We start from the raw sequence: 18,147 nt of genomic DNA, 5'->3' as shown, positions 1-18,147 counted from the left end.
CTGAGCTCCTATCACACTTATCTATATTACTTATGCTGGCATAGTGCCTTGCATTGTTATTTAACTATTTAGAGTCTGCATGTATTGGCTAAGACCTTAGATTTCCTTTGTCTTTTTTCATAGCAAATGCTATAGATATATATTTCTCTCTGTACAGATATTTATAGATCTATGTAGATAGATCTATAGATATATATATCTTCTATCTATCTACAGATATACCTGTATCTAAATATAGATAGATCTCTGTGCAGATAGAAATATATAGAGATATATAGATAGACACAGATATATCTTCTTTTTTAAATAAAGAAAAAAAATGATTAAGTATAACTGTAATTTTGTTTACTTTTAGCCTTCAAGGATTATCTATAAATGGATGCCGGATTACAGACAAAGCCATTAAAGCCTTAGTTAAAAAACATGGAAACAGGTAATAACATTCAACCTTTCATCTGTATACAACTATCACATATGAGTCATGGAAACATTGAAAACTTCTTTGGGGTGCTCATTGCTGAGTTACTGGTAATTTTGAATATATGCGTATAAATATTTTAAAAGCAAACTGTAGAATTAAATATAGCAAATTACTTTTCTAGAATTTATCTATTGCTTGGGGTGAAAGAGTTAATCCCATTTAGGGAAAGTACCTATTAAAAATCTATAATAGAACATGATGATTGGAAATTTGCTTCACAGTAGGAAATGCCAACAGCACCAATCTGAGAATACTTCCTTTAATGCTGATGGTGCCTACCACAGTGACAGTAGTGGTGACCTCATCCCAAAGGGGCTTTCTTCATCTTTTTGTAGCTTTTTGGAAATCTTGTGAGATTCTAAGGAATGATTCCTCTTTCTGGAGGCTATGCCACCACTGCTGTTACTTGCATCTGATACCAAAATAGCTTTGTCCCCAAAACAGTGTCTCACACCCCCTTCTACCCCTCATCCACATCCCCAGCTAAAATTCAACTATGTCTATAGTGGGAATCTCCTTGTCTATGTTATCCTAAATTATGAAACTTACAAAGTTATATTTCTTCTTGATGGCTTCATGTCAAAGATGTTACGTCAGATTAATTTTGTTTTCCTTTTTTTTTTTGCAGTTGTAGACTGTTTGATTAAGGAAATGCAGGTGAATTAATTTGCCTAGAATTTGGCAAAGCATTTGAAAAAAATGAACATAAGTTCTTGTGGATTAGACAGAAAGGTGTGGTTAAAACAATAATATAGTTAGGAAATAGTTGACTGGTTGGATGTAGAATAGTCATTAATGGTTCTATGTCAAATTGAAAGGCAGATTCAAATGGAATGGTCTAGGAATCTTAGCTGTTGTGTAATTTTTTTTGCTAGTAACTTAATGTTTTTCATGTATTCATATGACATAAAGCTAGGAGGGATAGGTAACATGTTGGATGCATCAGGATGGATAAAGATCTCAACAAGCTAGAATATTGGACTGAATCTTATAAAGGGATAAATAAAAATTCTTAATTTGTTTTAAAAATAATCTTTATTAATATAAGATAGGGGAGCTATGACTACAGTTTATCTGGAAAATAATCTGGATTTTTTTTTTTGGTTTATTACAAATGTAATAATAATCAACAATTTCATATAGCTGCCAAGAGAGTTAATGTAATATTAGGATGCATTAAGAGATAGTATCCATGCTTACAGAGTGATAATTCTATTGTACTCTTCCCTGGGTAGAATACATCTAGAATGTTATAAAATATACCTCTGAAGCCCCTTCCAATTCTGAGATCCTGTGACCTGAAATAGGTATTGAAATGTGATCTAATATTATCTGAAGACACAAAGTTATGGGATTTTGAAGACTTTTCACAGAGCAGGCTATTGTGCTCATTCTAGGGACATTAGCTGTTGTTATCTTACTCCCGTAGGAGATATTCTAGAAGAATGTTCACAAGTAGCAGTTATGGCTTTAGCCTTTTATTTAGAGGCATCTGAGGGCCATCTCCAGTCATCTGATCTATATCTTGTCATTGGACCCAGATGGCTCCAGAGGAGAAAGTGAGCCTGGTGACTTTGCATAGCCCTCCCTCACTTAAATCCAGTTCACTTGTTAAGTCATGGTACCACCTTTCTGCTATCATGGTCCTCTTTAAGAATGAAGCAAAAACAACAACAAGAGGCATCTATTCCTCTTTGATAAAAGTAAATTTTGATTGGGCCACAAATTACATGTTTTTTTTAATCTCATAAAACACTGTTTTTAAATAGTCTTAACCATCAGTTGCTTGCTTCCTTCTAATACGATAACATAGTCTTCTGTTCATACCATGATTCAGACAAGAATGGAATAGAATAGATATGTCTAGACACTGGAAATTGTTTACTGTCTGTGGTTATTTTTGACATTTCAGACTTTCTACTTGGTAGAGAAAAATATTCTACCAAATGGACTTACAATAATTTTTTTCCTTGAAAAACCAACAAACCAACAAACCATGCAATTGACTATGGGAAGTGTTAGGACCACGTACCTTGTTCCAGGATGACTATCCTACTTCTTATTCTCTATATAAATCCTATTTATTCAAGGCCCACCCTGTCTATGCCAGCCCACCTTAATTATTCCAGTCAACCTCCTTTTCTTCAGTAGTTGAGTTCCTATGGCATTTATAACCCATAAAACGCAACCAGACATCCCCAAGTCATAGAATCTCAAAATTTCAGGGTTGGAAGGGGTGTCAGCTGTCATCTATTCTGCCTCATAACTGAATAATAATCCCCACCAAACCATAACTAAGTAGCTATTCAACCTCTGCTTGAAGACCTCCAAAGAGAGGCTTCACATTTCCTCCAGAGGCAGGCAGACCCTTCTACTTCTGAAGCAGCTCTCATTCATGGGAAGTTTCTCTTTATAAAACAAACAAACAAAAAAAACACACCAAAAACTAAAAAATAAATATGCCTCTTTGCCACTTTTACCCTATGCCCTTGATTCTTCTGAGTTCAAATAAAACAAGACTACCATCTTTTTGACATGACTGGCCTTCACATACTTGAAGACAGCTTTCATAGGGTCTTCTATGAAAAAGATCCCTAGTTCCTTCAACCAATCCTCATAGGCCATGGACTTGAAGCATCACATTGTCCTGGCTTCTTCTGGACATCCCCAACTTATTAATATTCTTTCTGCATACCTGTGTGATATACTACTTTATTTTTACTTTGTTCAGTCATATACAACTCTTCATGATCCCCTAGACCACATTGTCCATGGGTTTTGTTTAGTTTTTTGTGTTTTTTTTTTTTTTGCAAAAATACTGGAGTGGTTTGCTGTTTCCTTCTCCAGTATATTAAGGTGAACAGAGGTTAAGTGACTTACCCAGGATCACACAACTAGTAAATCTCTGAGGCCAGATTTGAGTTTGGGTGTTCCTCATTCCAGGCCCAGCACTCTATCCACTAAACCATCACCTCTTACTACTTTATGGTGCTCACCAATTAGTTCATGCATGTATATCCTCCCAATAGATTGTAAGGTAAAATATTATTTTCTATTTCTTTTATATTTTTCAAAGTGTCTAGCATTCCAGGCTACTGAAACACAGTAACTATTCAATAGATATTTGTTGAATTCTACTTTGCAAAGAAAGCATTTAACCAAATCTTCAGTAGAATGACAGTGATATATATGTGTCTTCTATATATCTGGAGCATCCTACTCCTTAAATGGTTTTTTGCCACTGTCATCTCTGACCTGTAACCACCGTTAAATGTAAATAGAGGCTCACTGAGAATTAAATCTGGAAGCACAGCTTTGAATAGTATTCCTTGCCACACATCTCATATGATTCAAATCTTAGTTTCAGTCATTGGTATATTGGCTCCAAGGTGTCATTTAGTTATGAACTCAGTGATAGAAACTTTTCAAAGTAACTGTAGATTTCAAGGGAAAGCACTGAGTAGAATACATAAGAATTTTCAGTGTCTGTCCTGTCCAGCTCCATTCCAATTTCTACTGGGACAGAATCCAGCTAGTAGAGAGGTCAACTAAAATTCATAGGAATGAGGAAGTGGGGATTGCCTTAGGGTGTTAGAGGAAGAGATTGAAGTATACCATAAGGACAAGAAGGCCCAAGCCAGGGGCTCCAGCACCTAAAGACATGAGTCATAATGGTGATGATGATGGTAATAATAATAATGCACATTTATTTGTTAGCACTAAAGCACTTTCCTCACAAAAATCATGTGAGGCAGATCCACTTTATACATGTGGAAACTGAGACTCTGAAAGATTAAGTAACCACAGAGCTAGAAAGAGTTTAAGGCAGAATTCAAACATAGATGCTCTAACTCCACATTCTATGCTTTATCCACCACAAAATCTAGAGGGTACTAGAGACGTTTCCGTTGTAGTAGTGAGTTTTAATCAAGAAGCCAAAAACAATGAATGCCTAAGAAAGGCTTTAAGCTAAGTCAAAGTCTGGTTAGAAAAAAAATATGTCAGCAACAAGGATGGATGGGACCAAAAGCAAGGGATCTCTAACTTGGAGGCAATATTCATCACTCATCTGCTTTCTTGTTTCCTTTTCTACTAGACACGTATCTCCATTCTTCTTGAGGAACTCTAGTTATTGCTATAACCAGCAATGGACAGAGTACATCTTTGCTACTGCCTTGCAGAAAGTATGGTTAAATGTCCCAAATCATACGTATGTGTAGATATCTATATCTATATCTATATCTATATCTATATCTATATCTATCTATATCTATATCTATATCTATATCTATACACATGTACCTATATCTACTACTTTAGTAAAGAGGGCAGTTAGAGTAAGGCATGAATGAGTCAATCAGTAAATGAACATTTATTAAGCACCTACTGTGTACCAGGCAATGGAGTTACAACTAACGGGGAACAGTAAGAAAACACTTATGTACGAACAAAATACATACAGGATAAATTGAAGATAATCAACAGAGGGAAGATACTGGAATTAAGGGGGATCAGGAAAGGCTTCTCAAAGAAGATTTTATTTGGAATTTGAAGGAAGCCAAAGAAACCAAGAGACAGAGATGAGGAGGGAGAATATTTTCAGGCATGGGGAACAGCCAGTGCAAATGTCTGGAGTCTGGCGATGGAGTATCTTAAGCCAGGAAAAGAAAGGAGGCACGTGTCACTGGATGGAAGAATATGTAGTGGAGAGGGAGACACAGTAGACTATGAGAAGACCAGAAAAGTAGGAGGGAGGCTAGAATATGAAGGACTTTAAACACCAAACAGAAAATTTTTTATGTGATCCTAGGGGTGTTAGGGAGCTGCTGGAATTTACTGAATAGGGGGATGACATGGTCACATCTGCATTTCAGGAAGATTAATTTGACAGGTGAGTAGAGGACAGATTGGAGCAGAGTGAGACTTGAAGCAGGGAAACCAACCAGCAGGCTATTATAATACTTCAGGTGTGAGGGGATGAAGGTGGTGGCAGGGTCATAGGAAAGAAGGAAGACCATTCAGGAAATGCTACAAACCTCTTCTACTTTCTTGGCTACTGCCTCCAGTAAAAGCATGCCTGGGATGGCAAAGTTGGCTTTGTAATCTTGAGTGGCAGGCAAGGAGGAGTAGCAATCATGAGCTGGTAGCTCCTGGGAATAGCAGAGATATATTAGTCTTGGTAGGGTCTGTGTGTTGGGGGTCTAACCAGAGGATGTCCTGATATTTGTTATTTTACACAAATTAAGGACAGTTAAGTTACAGTAGTTATTGCATATCAATCCCTTCAAATGTTAATTAATAAAATGCATAGCTCTGCTAAGAGTGTATAACATTTTCTTTTTTTTTTTTAAATAGAATTCTAAAGAAATGTAATGCCTCTTTTAGAAGACATCATTTACAGAGGTCAAGGCCAGCACAGATCTATGAATCAAATGGAATGAGAAGCTCTAATTATGAGACCAAATCTTTTCTTTCCACTTTGGAAGTTAATTCAATGCAATTATAGAGATTTAGCCTTTTGATGAACCCATGAAATTCTCATTAATGTTGAGGAAATAACATACAATCTCATTGAGAGGAGAATATATGACATTGCATCTCAGAAGAAATATGTGTGGCTTTTATAAGATGGGCTGAAGCTTGCACAGGGAGAGAAGCAGCGATTTTTGATTAACAAATTGCCAGCATGGGGCACTTTGCTTCAATTTTCAGCAATTTAAATCCCAGCATTAATCAGCTTTTGTAGAATACCACCTGCTGTTCACAAAGCAGCAAGGAAGGCATTAGCTGGAAGCTGTAGCCATAGAATTTGATCAGAGACCTGGCTGACCGCCTCCTATATTTTGTTTGAATACCACTTTTATTATTATTATTGTTATTATTATCATCATTATTCAGAAGTTGGACCATATATAACATATCTTCATCAAATGGCTTTTCTGAGAGCTTTCTTTAAGGATAACTGACATTGGTGATGAGTCATCAGGCTTCCTACCAAGTAGATCTTCAATATGTGTTGGATGAACATAACCTAATGTTTTATGTTGTATGTTATGTAATATGTGTTGTATGAACATATGAACCAAAATCAGAAATATGGAAACACAGGAAGAGTTATGAACTCGTAATTATGTCTCCCCCCCCACCTTTGGAAAATCAGTCTGTCTCAGTGGGCCAAGAAAGCCTGTATCTGAAATGATGCCTATTGTTTTTATCATTTATTTTGGATTCATTCCATTAATCAGTATTTCTTGAAGATCAGTGATACTCAAGGTAGTGTCCTGGGTCACGGGGATACAAAAGCAAACAACAGGTATTTTCGCCCTCAGAGAGCTTGCAATGTTCACATGTACCATATTGGTTATACCCAGACTTTTTTTCTTCTGTGTATGATATAGAGGAAATGTGATAAAGTAAATTAATTTCTTGGTTCAAATACTGCTTTTGACTCTTACTCGCAATGGGAACCTGGGCATGAAGTTGTAACAGGATCAGGCAACCAAGGCCATGGTACTGGTATTTAGAGGGCATATTCCGTACTTGTAATCACCCAGCAGGTAGAAATAAATGAACTTAGCACGTGGTTATCAATAACTAATTAAAATAAAAAGTTACCAGATGATACTATGAGGCCACATTCCAAGTGACCTCTTCCCTCATGTGCCCCTACCCTGCTCTACCCCCTGGCAGCAGCCTTCCCAGTAGTGGTCATAGGGTCTTCTGGAGTCACTCTCTCTCTGGGGCTGTGTACCAGTGAAGGAGGTTTCTTCCCAAGGTCTTACCACCCTACTGAATTTGTCTTTAAAAGTTGAAGCCATTGTTGTTGATTGCAATCAAACACATTTTACAGTTCTTATCCAGGGCACCCGAATTGCTAGTTATCCCTCCGATAGACAAGTCACTTCATCTCTTGGTGCCTCTGGCAGTTCCATAGGATTTTTTTGATAACTCATAAATAGTTTTGATAACTGTTGATGGAGGGAATTCCCATACTGGGAGTTCTTGACACTGATAAAATCACATGTCCTTTCATAGATTTAGAGTTGAAAGGGACTTGAGAGATCATGTGATGCAGCCTTCTCATGGTGAGGTACATAACATGACTTGCCTAGGGTTACAAGAGCCAAGATTTGAACCCATGAGCTCATATCTCAACCTGTCTGAGCAGCTGATAGTGGTGATGACTATTGATATAACCAAGAGGCCCTTTGTTCACCCTGTCTTTATGTATGAAGTCTTTAGCAAGTCGCCTGTTTTTTTGCAACCTGCAACTTTAATTCATTGGAAAATGTCATATTCAATGCTTCCTAAACCTATAGCATCAATGGAAAAACATTAATATTAAAAAGGTTCCATTTTTGTTTTAATGAGATATTTGTTCAGTTGCTGTGCAGTTGCTTCAGTCATGTCCAACCATTTGTGACCCCATTTGGGGTTTTCTTGACCAAGATATTGGAGTGGTTTGCCATTTCCTTCTCTAGCTCATTTTATAGATAAGGAGCTGAGGCAAACAGAGTTAAGTGACTTGCCCACAGTCACAAAGCTAGTAAGTGTCTGAGACCAGATTTGAATTAATGAAAAAGAGTCTTCTTGACTTCAGGCCTGTCACCACTGTGCCACCTAGTTCCCCCAGTAAAAGCACAGCAATTTCTCAAAAGTGGTCTAGTCCTCACTTTTCTTCCTATTCAATTCTGGTCCAGTTTTTCTTTCTTTCTTTCTTTCTTTCTTTCTTTCTTTCTTTCTTTCTTTCTTTCTTTCTTTCTTTCTTTCTTTCTTTCTTTCTTTCTTTCTTTCTTCCTTCCTTTCCTTCCTTCCTTCCTTCCTTCCTTCCTTCCTTCCTTCCTTCCTTCCCCTTCCTCCTTCCTCCTTCCTTCCCTCTCTCTCTCTCTCTCTCTCTCTCCTCTCTCTCTCTCCTCTCTCTCTCTCTCTCTCTCTCTCTTTCTCTCTCTCTCTCTCTCTCTCCCTTTCTCTTTCTCTCTTTCTTTCTTTTCCCAGAGTCAATAAACATTTATGAAGTACCTGTTATGTACCAGGCACTTAACTAACCACTAGGAATGGATATACAAACAAAAATATAGTCTCTGCCCTCAAGGAGTTCACAGTCTAATGGGAAAAAACAACACATAGCAGTAAACTTAAAAGTGGGAGGTGGGATATGGAAGGTACCCGTTCATTTTCCATAAGTAACATTATACAAGACACTTGTACTCTTGAACGACTTGTGTGGGCTGTCTATCCAGTAACATAACATTTTCTGGACAATAGGCTTTCAACTTAATTTTCAAAGTTCAGAGCCTGAACTCTTTGGAATAAGGATTGATCTCATTTAGAAGGCTTCATGTTCATGCAATCAGAACTATTATCTGCAAAGAAAGATGACCTCACCATGTACAGGGCAAACTTGAACTCTGTGCTTTATAAAATTATGTGCTGTGACAGGGCAAACATATTTGGTGATCATAAATCTCCCTGTTTTATTTTATTTTCTTGATTTTTATAATTAAAAAGGATGTTGAGCAAAGTGACCTCTATTCTTTAGGGCAGTCAGGTGGTGCAGTTGGAATGAGGATGACTTGAGTGTGACCCTGGGCAAATCAATTAACTTCTGCCTGCCTTGGTTTCCCCAACTGTAAAATGGGGATAAAGTATCATCTATTTTAAGACTGCACTAAAACTTTTGGGACATGCTGCACATCTCCTTTGTGTGGTGATATTCCTGTGTCTAGTGGCCCAGATGTCTTCTTTTCCCTTCCCCTCCCCCCCCCAAGGTGCCAAGCCTTTTATAAGAGTAGATTTCTTTCAGGAAACTATTGCCCTGGTCTGGACCTGAATTTCCCTTTAGGGAATTCACACTACCTGTGCAGGTCGACATCTTTTTTGCAACTTTAAAGCCTTAGAGAATTGCCTAGAGTCCTAGACTGCAGAGAGGCTAGGTAATTTGTGTATCATCACAGTGCCAGTAAGTGTCCATAATGGGACTTGAACTCAAGTCGGCCTGCATTCAAGGCCAGCTCTCTATCCATTGTACCATGCTGTCTCTCACACTTAGCTTTTATTTTCCCCTACCATTTGCTTTTTTCCTTCCGTTTGCTCTTTTAGCCCATTAGGGGCTATGACAAGTCCAGAGATGTGGTTCCATTTTCACTGATAGGATAATTTGCTATAGTAATCCTGATATGTATTTTCTGTTGGTATTCCATTGTCCTTTTGGTTTTATCCTTAGGTACTCTTGATGTGATTGGGCTTAATCTGATGCTAGGGAAGCCATAAAAGGTATAGTAGGCACCATTAAGAGAGTCCTAGTACCCATGAATGGCAAGGTGCTACTCCCCATCTTCTTGCCTTAGACAACATCTGGAACATTTTGTTCATTTCTGTTTTAGTTACATGTGGATGGACTGAGAGTAAGTGTGACAGAGTGGATAAAGCACAGGACTCAGAATCAGGAAGGTCTCTTCCAGTATCCCTGTAGTACTCCTATCCTGGAGTCATGGATTAAATCCCACTTCTGACACTTGATAGCTGTGTGACCCTGGTGAAGGCATTTAACCTCCATGGTCCTTCAGAAACACCCTATGATTCATCTACTAGGAGGTAGATGGAGTACAATCTACACTGATGTATTAAGTTCCTACTTAATGGGAATAGTTCCTTCCTTGCCACATGGTAAAATCATAGGTCGTTGCTGTATAAAGAAACCAAGAATGACCACAGAAAGGCAATCAGAATGGTCAGGGATCCAAAGGTGAGATTATATGAAGACTGCCTCAAGGAACTTAGCATGCTGAAGGGATTTTCCGAGTCTGACCACGTCACCATTCTTTACTACCAGTTCTAGAATTAAATATAAACTCCTCTGTTGGGTACTTGAAAGTGTTTTATAGCTAGGTAGCACGTTGAATCAGAGTACTGGGCCTGGAGTCAGGAAGATTGGAGTTCCAATTCAGACGCAAACACTTCAAAACTATGTTACCTGGAGTGAGTCACTTAAGCACTCTATCTCAGTTTCCTCACCTGTAAAATGGAGTTATCACCCATGGTGGTTTTTATAATCAGTGAGATAATATTTGTAAAGCACTTAGCGCGATATCGTGCAAATAGTAGGAAGTTAATAAATGGTGGTTCCTTCCTCCCTTCCTACCTCCCACTCCACCCCACCCTATCTTACAACTTGGCTCCAACCTAACTTTCCAGTGTTATTATACATACTTTATTCCACCCACACTGGACTTCTCTTTGTTCCTCACAAAATTCAATCTTCCATTTCTGAGCCTTTGCATTGGCTGTTCACAGTGGCTGAAATTCACTTCCTCCTTGCCTCTATTTCTTTGAAACCCATCTCTCCTTTGAACTTTGGCTTAAGGGTCTCCTTATGTATGAAATGTTTCCTGATGGGAGATTTAGGCTAGGTAATAGTCCTTAAGTGTGTTCAGAACTGGTAATTAGTAGGTCAATATCATCTTGGAGAGAATTCTCTAATGGAGAGCCCTGGTAATGTTCTTGGCCCTGTATTTTTACTAATAAGTTTAATAAATACTAATTTGATATTTAATTAATATTTAATACTTAATAAATACTAATACATATATAATAAAAATACTAAATATTTTTACTAATACCTTCAGTGAAGTTATCAAGTATATCAAGTTTACAGATGGCAAAGCTGTAAAGGATAGCTAACATGTTAAGATGATAGGATCCAGAATGTTTTGGGCACATTAGAATGATATACTTAGGGGCAGCTAGGTGGCGCAGTGGAGAGAGCACTGGCCCTGAAGTCAGGAGGACCTGAGTTCAAATCCGGCCTCAGATCAAACACTTGACACTAGCTGTGTGACCCTGGGCAAGTCACTTAACCCCAACTGCCTAAAAGTAAAAAAAAAACCCAACAAAGAATGATATACTTAAAAGATGAAAATCAATGAGGATAAATAAATTTATAGTCTTTGGGCTCAGAGGATCAACCACATAATTGCAGGAAGGGGGAAGTGTGGCTAGATAGAAATTCTAAGACAGTTATGGATTGGACAAGATGACCTCAGAGATCCTTTCCATTCGTGAGACTCTGTGATATGTTTTATACCTTTTGACTACTTTGTGATGAGTTCGGGCTTTTAAAAATTTTATGGTGAAGGTTGATAGGAAATTCACACTTATCATATAAATATATGGAGTTAAAATAAATGGAAGTAGAAAGTGTACCAAGAATACTATTCCAAAGAATAATATAGCAAATGCATAGTTGTTTACCAAGAACATCGCCAGTAACTTTTCAGAATGTGTTATAGAGATCTTATTTTTCTGTTGGGAAGAGAGAAAAGGTCAGTATATATATGGTCATCTGTTTTACCCAGTGATTTCAAGTGTTCTTCTAATCTGATGGCATTGCTGTTTTTATAGGTTCATACTGTATATGGAGTATTAAAAATCAACATTGATCAACTATTGGGGGTAGTTCTATGGAGCATTTTGATGAGTGAATTCTTCCTGGTGTGATTTGCTCTTATTGCAGAGCATGCTTTAAATGTTCCATGTTGTATCTTTCAGTGGTCTCACAAAAGAATGAAGATTGGACTCTCAGGTTGCTTATGCCTATCTTTTCTTTGTTGACTTGCTCAGAACAATAATTACACATTTTTTTGTTGTTGTTGTTTTGCTTTGGTTATCTGTTTCTCAGAGATGGGATGATGAACTTGGGAGAAAAACAGTTTTCCTAAGTGAGAAATTGAACATATTTTTATACTTTTAAGTAGAATATAAAAATTAAACATAATGTATATAAACATAAAGCATATTTATGTAAATTAGGTTTTATGTAAATATAAAATTAAATATAATTTATACTTTTAAATATAAAAGTATCATAAATTCATCAGTTGCATGTTGATAAAAAGAGATCGAATAGTTTCCTTAAGACCAAGATAGTTCCAAGTCTCTCCTATGGGAAAACTTTGATGCCAGGATATCTCTGTCTAGAGTTAAGGTGCTTTCCCCCTTATGGCTGCTTGACACATTTGGAATTGCCATGCTTACCTGCGGTTCATAAGAAATTTCAACCTTTCCAATTAAGCAACTGTCAGCGCTGTCCAAGAAAAGCTGAAAGTCTCTTGGGAATGGAAAGAAGAAATTCAAGATTTTGCACCTGTCTGGGGAAATGCTGTAATTGGGTTGGGGCTCTTGTTTTGAAACCGTCACACAACATGTTTATTCAGTTTTTTACCATTAAAAATTTAGCTTCACACAATAAGTGGGTTTTGTTAGGTATTTGGCTTGCAGAAATTAATTTCAGCTTGGAGACATTTGACCCCTGTGAAAAGAGTCAGTCCTTTTAGTAGTCTTAGTGAAACCAGAGGCAGAACTGGCTGAGTATGGAATTGGAAGCCAGGGAATGAATAATAAATGCTGCATAGTAGAGACTGGATTTTTGTATATAACATATCATCCTTCCGATAGCCCCTGCTGTGTGACATTTTGCTTCTGGGGACCTTAGCTTCTCAAATCTCGCTTTAATGTTTTTCTACAACTACCTAACTTGCCAAGATGATGAAGTTTTAAAAATTTATCCTTCCCAATGTGTGTGACAATGTCAAATAGAGGGGCCATCTCCTGGGGGAACTTTGAATGTAATTGCTTCAGGCAGATGTTTGTGTTCTCTTAGCCCTGTGATATGGGGAGCAGCAGAAAGAAGTAAGTTAGGTAGCAGTATTGCAAATTTTGAGGGATGAATGGAATCATTTTTGCTTGCCAAATATCAAGAGAAGACTCTTTGTCTTGAGTTGCTTTTCAGAATAAAATGACCTAGGTGGGATGGGGGAAGAGGACTCACAACTAATCCTCAAATTATTTTATTTTTTTAAAAAAAATTAAACTTTTAAAACAATTTAAAGTTTCATTGATACTTCTTTTTACATCACATTTATTTCTAATTATACCCTCTCCCTATCCAATGAATTTTTCCTTGTAACAAAGATTAAAACAAACAAGAAAAACAATGGTGTAGTGAATGTGTAGAGTCTTAGATTTTTAGTCAGAAGACCTGAGTTCAAATGTTGCCTCAGGCACTTAATAGTTATGTGATCCTGGGCAAATCACTTAACTTTTTTGGGTCGTTTCCTTTTACTAATGAAATTTCCAAGGACACAATGATGTTTAGGGGCTCCTTCAGGCTTAAGAAGTCATGTTGTCTCACATTCCAGCTCACTTTCCACATAGATTTTTTTTTTATGGTACATAATAGGTCTGCACTACAGATGGGCTCAGATGATGCCTTATCTGCCCATACCATCTTCCTTTCTCATCTGACCTGGTTGGTGCCTAGATTCTCCTCTTATCATCTTTTCCTGGGCAAGGAACAAAATCCTAATACAACTGAAGAAACTCATGGACATAAAAGCAAAACTTTAGTAGATAATTGAGAGCAAAGTATTATCAAGCCAAAGTACCATATATTTACACAGGCAGAATTGGACTTTTAATCCTTTCTGACCATGACTATTGGCTCTGGAAAATTCCTTTTCTTTAATCTTTCTCCATCCTTCCCATGAGGAGGTGGATTAGATACTCTTTGAGGTTCCTTTCAGCTCTGAGATTCTGGGAGTCTAGGTTAGTAATATAAGAAGTCAGAGTCAGGAGCAGGGGAGGGGAAGGACTCCTCCCCAAGTGAAAATAGGTAGGGGGAGAGAAGGCAGGAGCCAGGCACCCCCTCCTTGTGTCATTTGGGACACTTTAACATTAAGGTGTTGGTAGCAAACTTAGATTTCACTTTTCCAGAAGGTACATCACATATCAAAAAGCCCAGTATTAATCAACAAGTCAGTAGGTCAGTCTGTAAGGAAATATTAATGACCTGGCATTCATTCAAATGTTCTATCATCAGGTTAGGAGCCAGAGGAAGGAAAAAACATAACAGAAGAAAAGCCAATTTCTCCCTCTCCTCCTCCTTCTACCCTCTTGGCTCTGACAGGGTTAATCAGAGTCAGAGTGGGAGGGGGGTTAGGTTTGAAGGCTGGGGTAGAAAGCAGAGAGATAAAAACCCAACAGGAAACTGATACAGCAAATAGGATTGTGTATGTGTTCAGGTGGAAGTTCATGCTTCTGGTTGGGATTGAGTTCAATGATCTTCCTAGGTTCCTTCCAATTCTGAAAATCTGTGATCCGATGCCTGGAAATGAGACTCTCAGAATCAAGATAATATACAAGGAGTTTATAAACCACAGTTCAGGTGCACAGGCTAGACCAAAGAAGGAAGAATGCCTTGGAGTCTTAAATGCCTACACCTGCTGGTGACTCATTCTTGACTGCACTGGTTAACACATATTGCCTAGCCCTCCTCTAATGAGCATTCCTTAAAAACAGAAAAGGCATGCGGCACAGTGGATAGAGCACAGGCCCTGGAGTCAGGAGAACCTCAGACACAACACTCACTAGCTGTGTGACTCTGGGCAAATCACTCAACCCCAATTGTTTCACCAAAACAAAACAACAAACAAACAAAAACAAAAAAACACAGATGGCAGGACTGATACTTCTGGAGCCTTAGGAACCTACCTAGAAATCAGTACAAAAGAGGATGCTTATGGGAGTTTTGTTGTTCCCTCTGGACTATCTGGGGACCCTGGAGCCTTGCCAGACAGGTATTAGCCAGAAATCAAGTGATTATCTGCTTTCTTCCTAATCATGGAGCTTTGTGCTGAACTCTATATACAGACAACACTTTGAAAACACATGAGACCACCAGTACTATCTGAAGCATAGATTCTTCCGCACATCAGTTCATACAGTATGGGTAATCTGATGTTCATAAGCATGGTTGCTTTAAAACTGACAGCTTTATTTGTCCCTGAGGTGATCCTCAGAGCCACATTCTTGTGTGCCCTGTTGGTTTGGAATAGAATGTGAGACTTGGGGGCATAAAACTAGCATTATTTGAGCTCTGCTTATTGGATAGATATTATATACAGTAGAATACTCAAATGCCACTTTTACTGTAAAGTAAAATGACTTCAGATGTCATCAAGTGACTGTGTTTGCTGGGTTTTATTCATCGGCTGATGTCTTTGTAATCTCACGTCATGTTATCCAAGCCTATTTACCTGCATCTTGAAAGTGCTGTTGCAATAGTGACTTTCCCCAAAGAAAAAATGGAAATGATGTACAGGTAGGTAACTGTTAGCCAAATGCTCTGTGTGTGTGTGTGTGTGTGTGTGTGTGTGTGTGTGTTGGGCCTTTAAGTGTCATTAACTCCTTTTTTCCTCCTGCAGCCTCAATAAACTAGAAGTGTTTGGCTGTCATGCTCTCACAGCCAGGTGTATGGGCTGTTTGGCGTTGTCCTGCCCCCATCTGCTGACCTTGAATATCGGGAGAGTCCCCAAGATCACTGATGTTTGCTTTGCCAAGATACTGGGGAATCTGAAAAAAGTAACTTCTCTTAATGTGACAGGTCTTGAAATGGTAAGGATTCTTTGACATGAATTTAAGTTTCCTGACAGTGTCTTGCCTTTATTTTGTTTCTTTTTTCAGGGTCCTTAAAATGTTATTATAATACATAAAACTCTCAAATTTCCCCCATGTATATGGAAATGCATGATTCATAATTTTAAGGGGGTAAAAGTATGGAATGAAACATAATGGATATTTGTATATCTATTTTATATATAAACTCTTGTTTCCATGTAATCCAAGTGTTGAAAATTGCATACAAGGAGGAGAAAATGAAATGTTTTGCTTTATTATCCCTCATGACTGTCTAGTAAGGTAGATAGATTTCTAGATTTAACAGATAAAACACTTAAAAGTTGAAGAAGCACAGTGAGTTCTCCAAAAAATACAGCAAGTTAATTGGGGGTAGGAGATAGGAGTCAACCAATAGTTAGACTTCCTGCTTCACTTGTAGTGATTTTTATGAATAAATTCACATATAAGGCAATCTGTGGGGCTATTTAGTATAATAGAAATGGAAATTAACTTTCTGTATGTGCAAATGGCCCTTCTCTGCTGAATAGAATTAGTAAATATGTTGATAAAATGATAAGTTGATTTTTATTGATCATTGAGTATAGATCTTTAGCATCCTTTATCCCTTTTTCTACCACCACAAGGGAAGAATAAGAAAGAGGCCACATAGGATGGAAGGTCATTTTGGATTTTTATCCCTTTGCAGTGGTAAAAGGATTCATCACATAGGAGCCAACCTGCTTGGCATAAACATCTCTTTGCTTAACTTGGCTGGTTTTTGAAATGCAAAGCCTGAGACTATTGGAAGCCTTTCCAGCTGGATAGAACCTGCTAGATTCCATTGGTTTTTGAGAGGCTAGGGTTACCTTCATGCCAAGATGTGACATTGGGGTAGGACCCTTTGAAGAAGATCTCGGTGAGCTCACTTGTCACTCCAAAGAGACTGACCATAGCAATACACATAGGAAAAGCCAAGTAGATTGAAGAGTGTATATTGCCTGACAAGTCATAACTCTAGAAGACTGATAATGCATCGTTCTTCCTACCACTTGACATAGAGGTAATGGTCTAGAGGTGCAGAATTTATATACATACACACACATATACATGCACACATACATATACATATATATACAGACACATATGTGTGTATATGTGTGTGTGTATCTATCTATCTATCTATCTATCTATCTATCTATCTATCTATCTATCTGTATCTTCAAATATAGCCAATTGTGACTTTATTTTGTGTAATGATACTTATTTGTTGTAACAGAGGGGCTTTTTTGGGGGAACTTAGTTGGGAGAACTGCAGGGTATTGATACTTATGAAAAAAAGAGGAAAAAAAAGAAAAGCGTATCAATGAATCACTAAAAATAAGCAGAAGAGAGAAGGAAGTTCCAAAGGAAACAGATAAGCAGGGAGTGCTGTTGGAACTACCATGTATAATTTATATTTATATATACATGTGTATATATGTATGTACACATACATATGCATATATATGCATATTCATAAACATAAATAAATGTAGTGGAGATTCACAGTTTTATATGCAGACCTCTTTTTTATTCCTTATGAAGGAAAATATTTATGTTTGTTGACATTCATCAAATTCATAATAGGAAAAATTAAATATATTTCCCAGATTATTAACAACTAGCATTTGTATTGCATTTTATAAGTACCTTCTTGTTTGATCCTCCTGACAGCCCAGTGAAGTAGGTTCCATTATTATTCATATTTTACAGATAAAAAACTTGAAGCTGAGGGAGGTTAAGTGACTTGCTCAGGATAACAGAGCTAGTGTCTGAAGCAAAATTTATACCCAGGCCTTCCTGTCTCAAAGTCCAGCACTTATACCTACAGGGCCATCTGGCTGCCTCATACCCACTGAGTAAGTCTCTCAGTCCATATGCCTTAGGAAATACAAGTAGACAATGGAATGGACCCTGAATTGAAGAGGAGAGCTGGCTCAATCTATACGTGGGAAATTGTACAGAGTTTTCAATGACTCCTAAAGCTGATGTTAGCTTTTGCTACTGCAAATAGCAAAATGAGCGATTGCTCATCTTTCTTCAACACAATTATTCTTCCAAAGGATGTTGTAAGGCTGCAAATTATGGAGCCCTGCAGTCCCAGAAGAATACAGATTGTAGGTCATCCAGCTGGCTGTGAAAAGACACGCAGTGGCTGCTCACACGTCATCAAC

The 18,147-nt window shown here is 37.8% G+C and overlaps 1 protein-coding gene across 2 annotated transcripts in view; it reads left to right on the top strand.

The window, feature by feature from the left end:
* Positions 1–18,147, top strand: part of LOC110194586 (uncharacterized) — a 186,410-nt gene that overhangs the window by 121,634 nt on the left and 46,629 nt on the right. The window contains exons 9-10 of one of the 2 annotated variants that reach the window (XM_020967006.2): positions 356–433; positions 15,742–15,931. In XM_020967006.2, the coding sequence (XP_020822665.1) occupies positions 356–433; positions 15,742–15,931 (268 nt within the window). Of the gene's footprint in view, positions 1–355; positions 434–5,836; positions 6,885–15,741; positions 15,932–18,147 lie in introns of those variants that run through there. The other variant, XM_020967010.2, reaches the window with a different exon arrangement.

The sequence above is a fragment of the Phascolarctos cinereus genome, unplaced genomic scaffold, assembly GCF_003287225.1.
Source record: "Phascolarctos cinereus isolate Bilbo 61053 unplaced genomic scaffold, phaCin_HiC Scaffold_4;HRSCAF=312, whole genome shotgun sequence".
Lineage (NCBI taxonomy): Eukaryota > Metazoa > Chordata > Mammalia > Diprotodontia > Phascolarctidae > Phascolarctos > Phascolarctos cinereus.
This window is presented reverse-complemented; position numbering and strand designations above follow the sequence as displayed.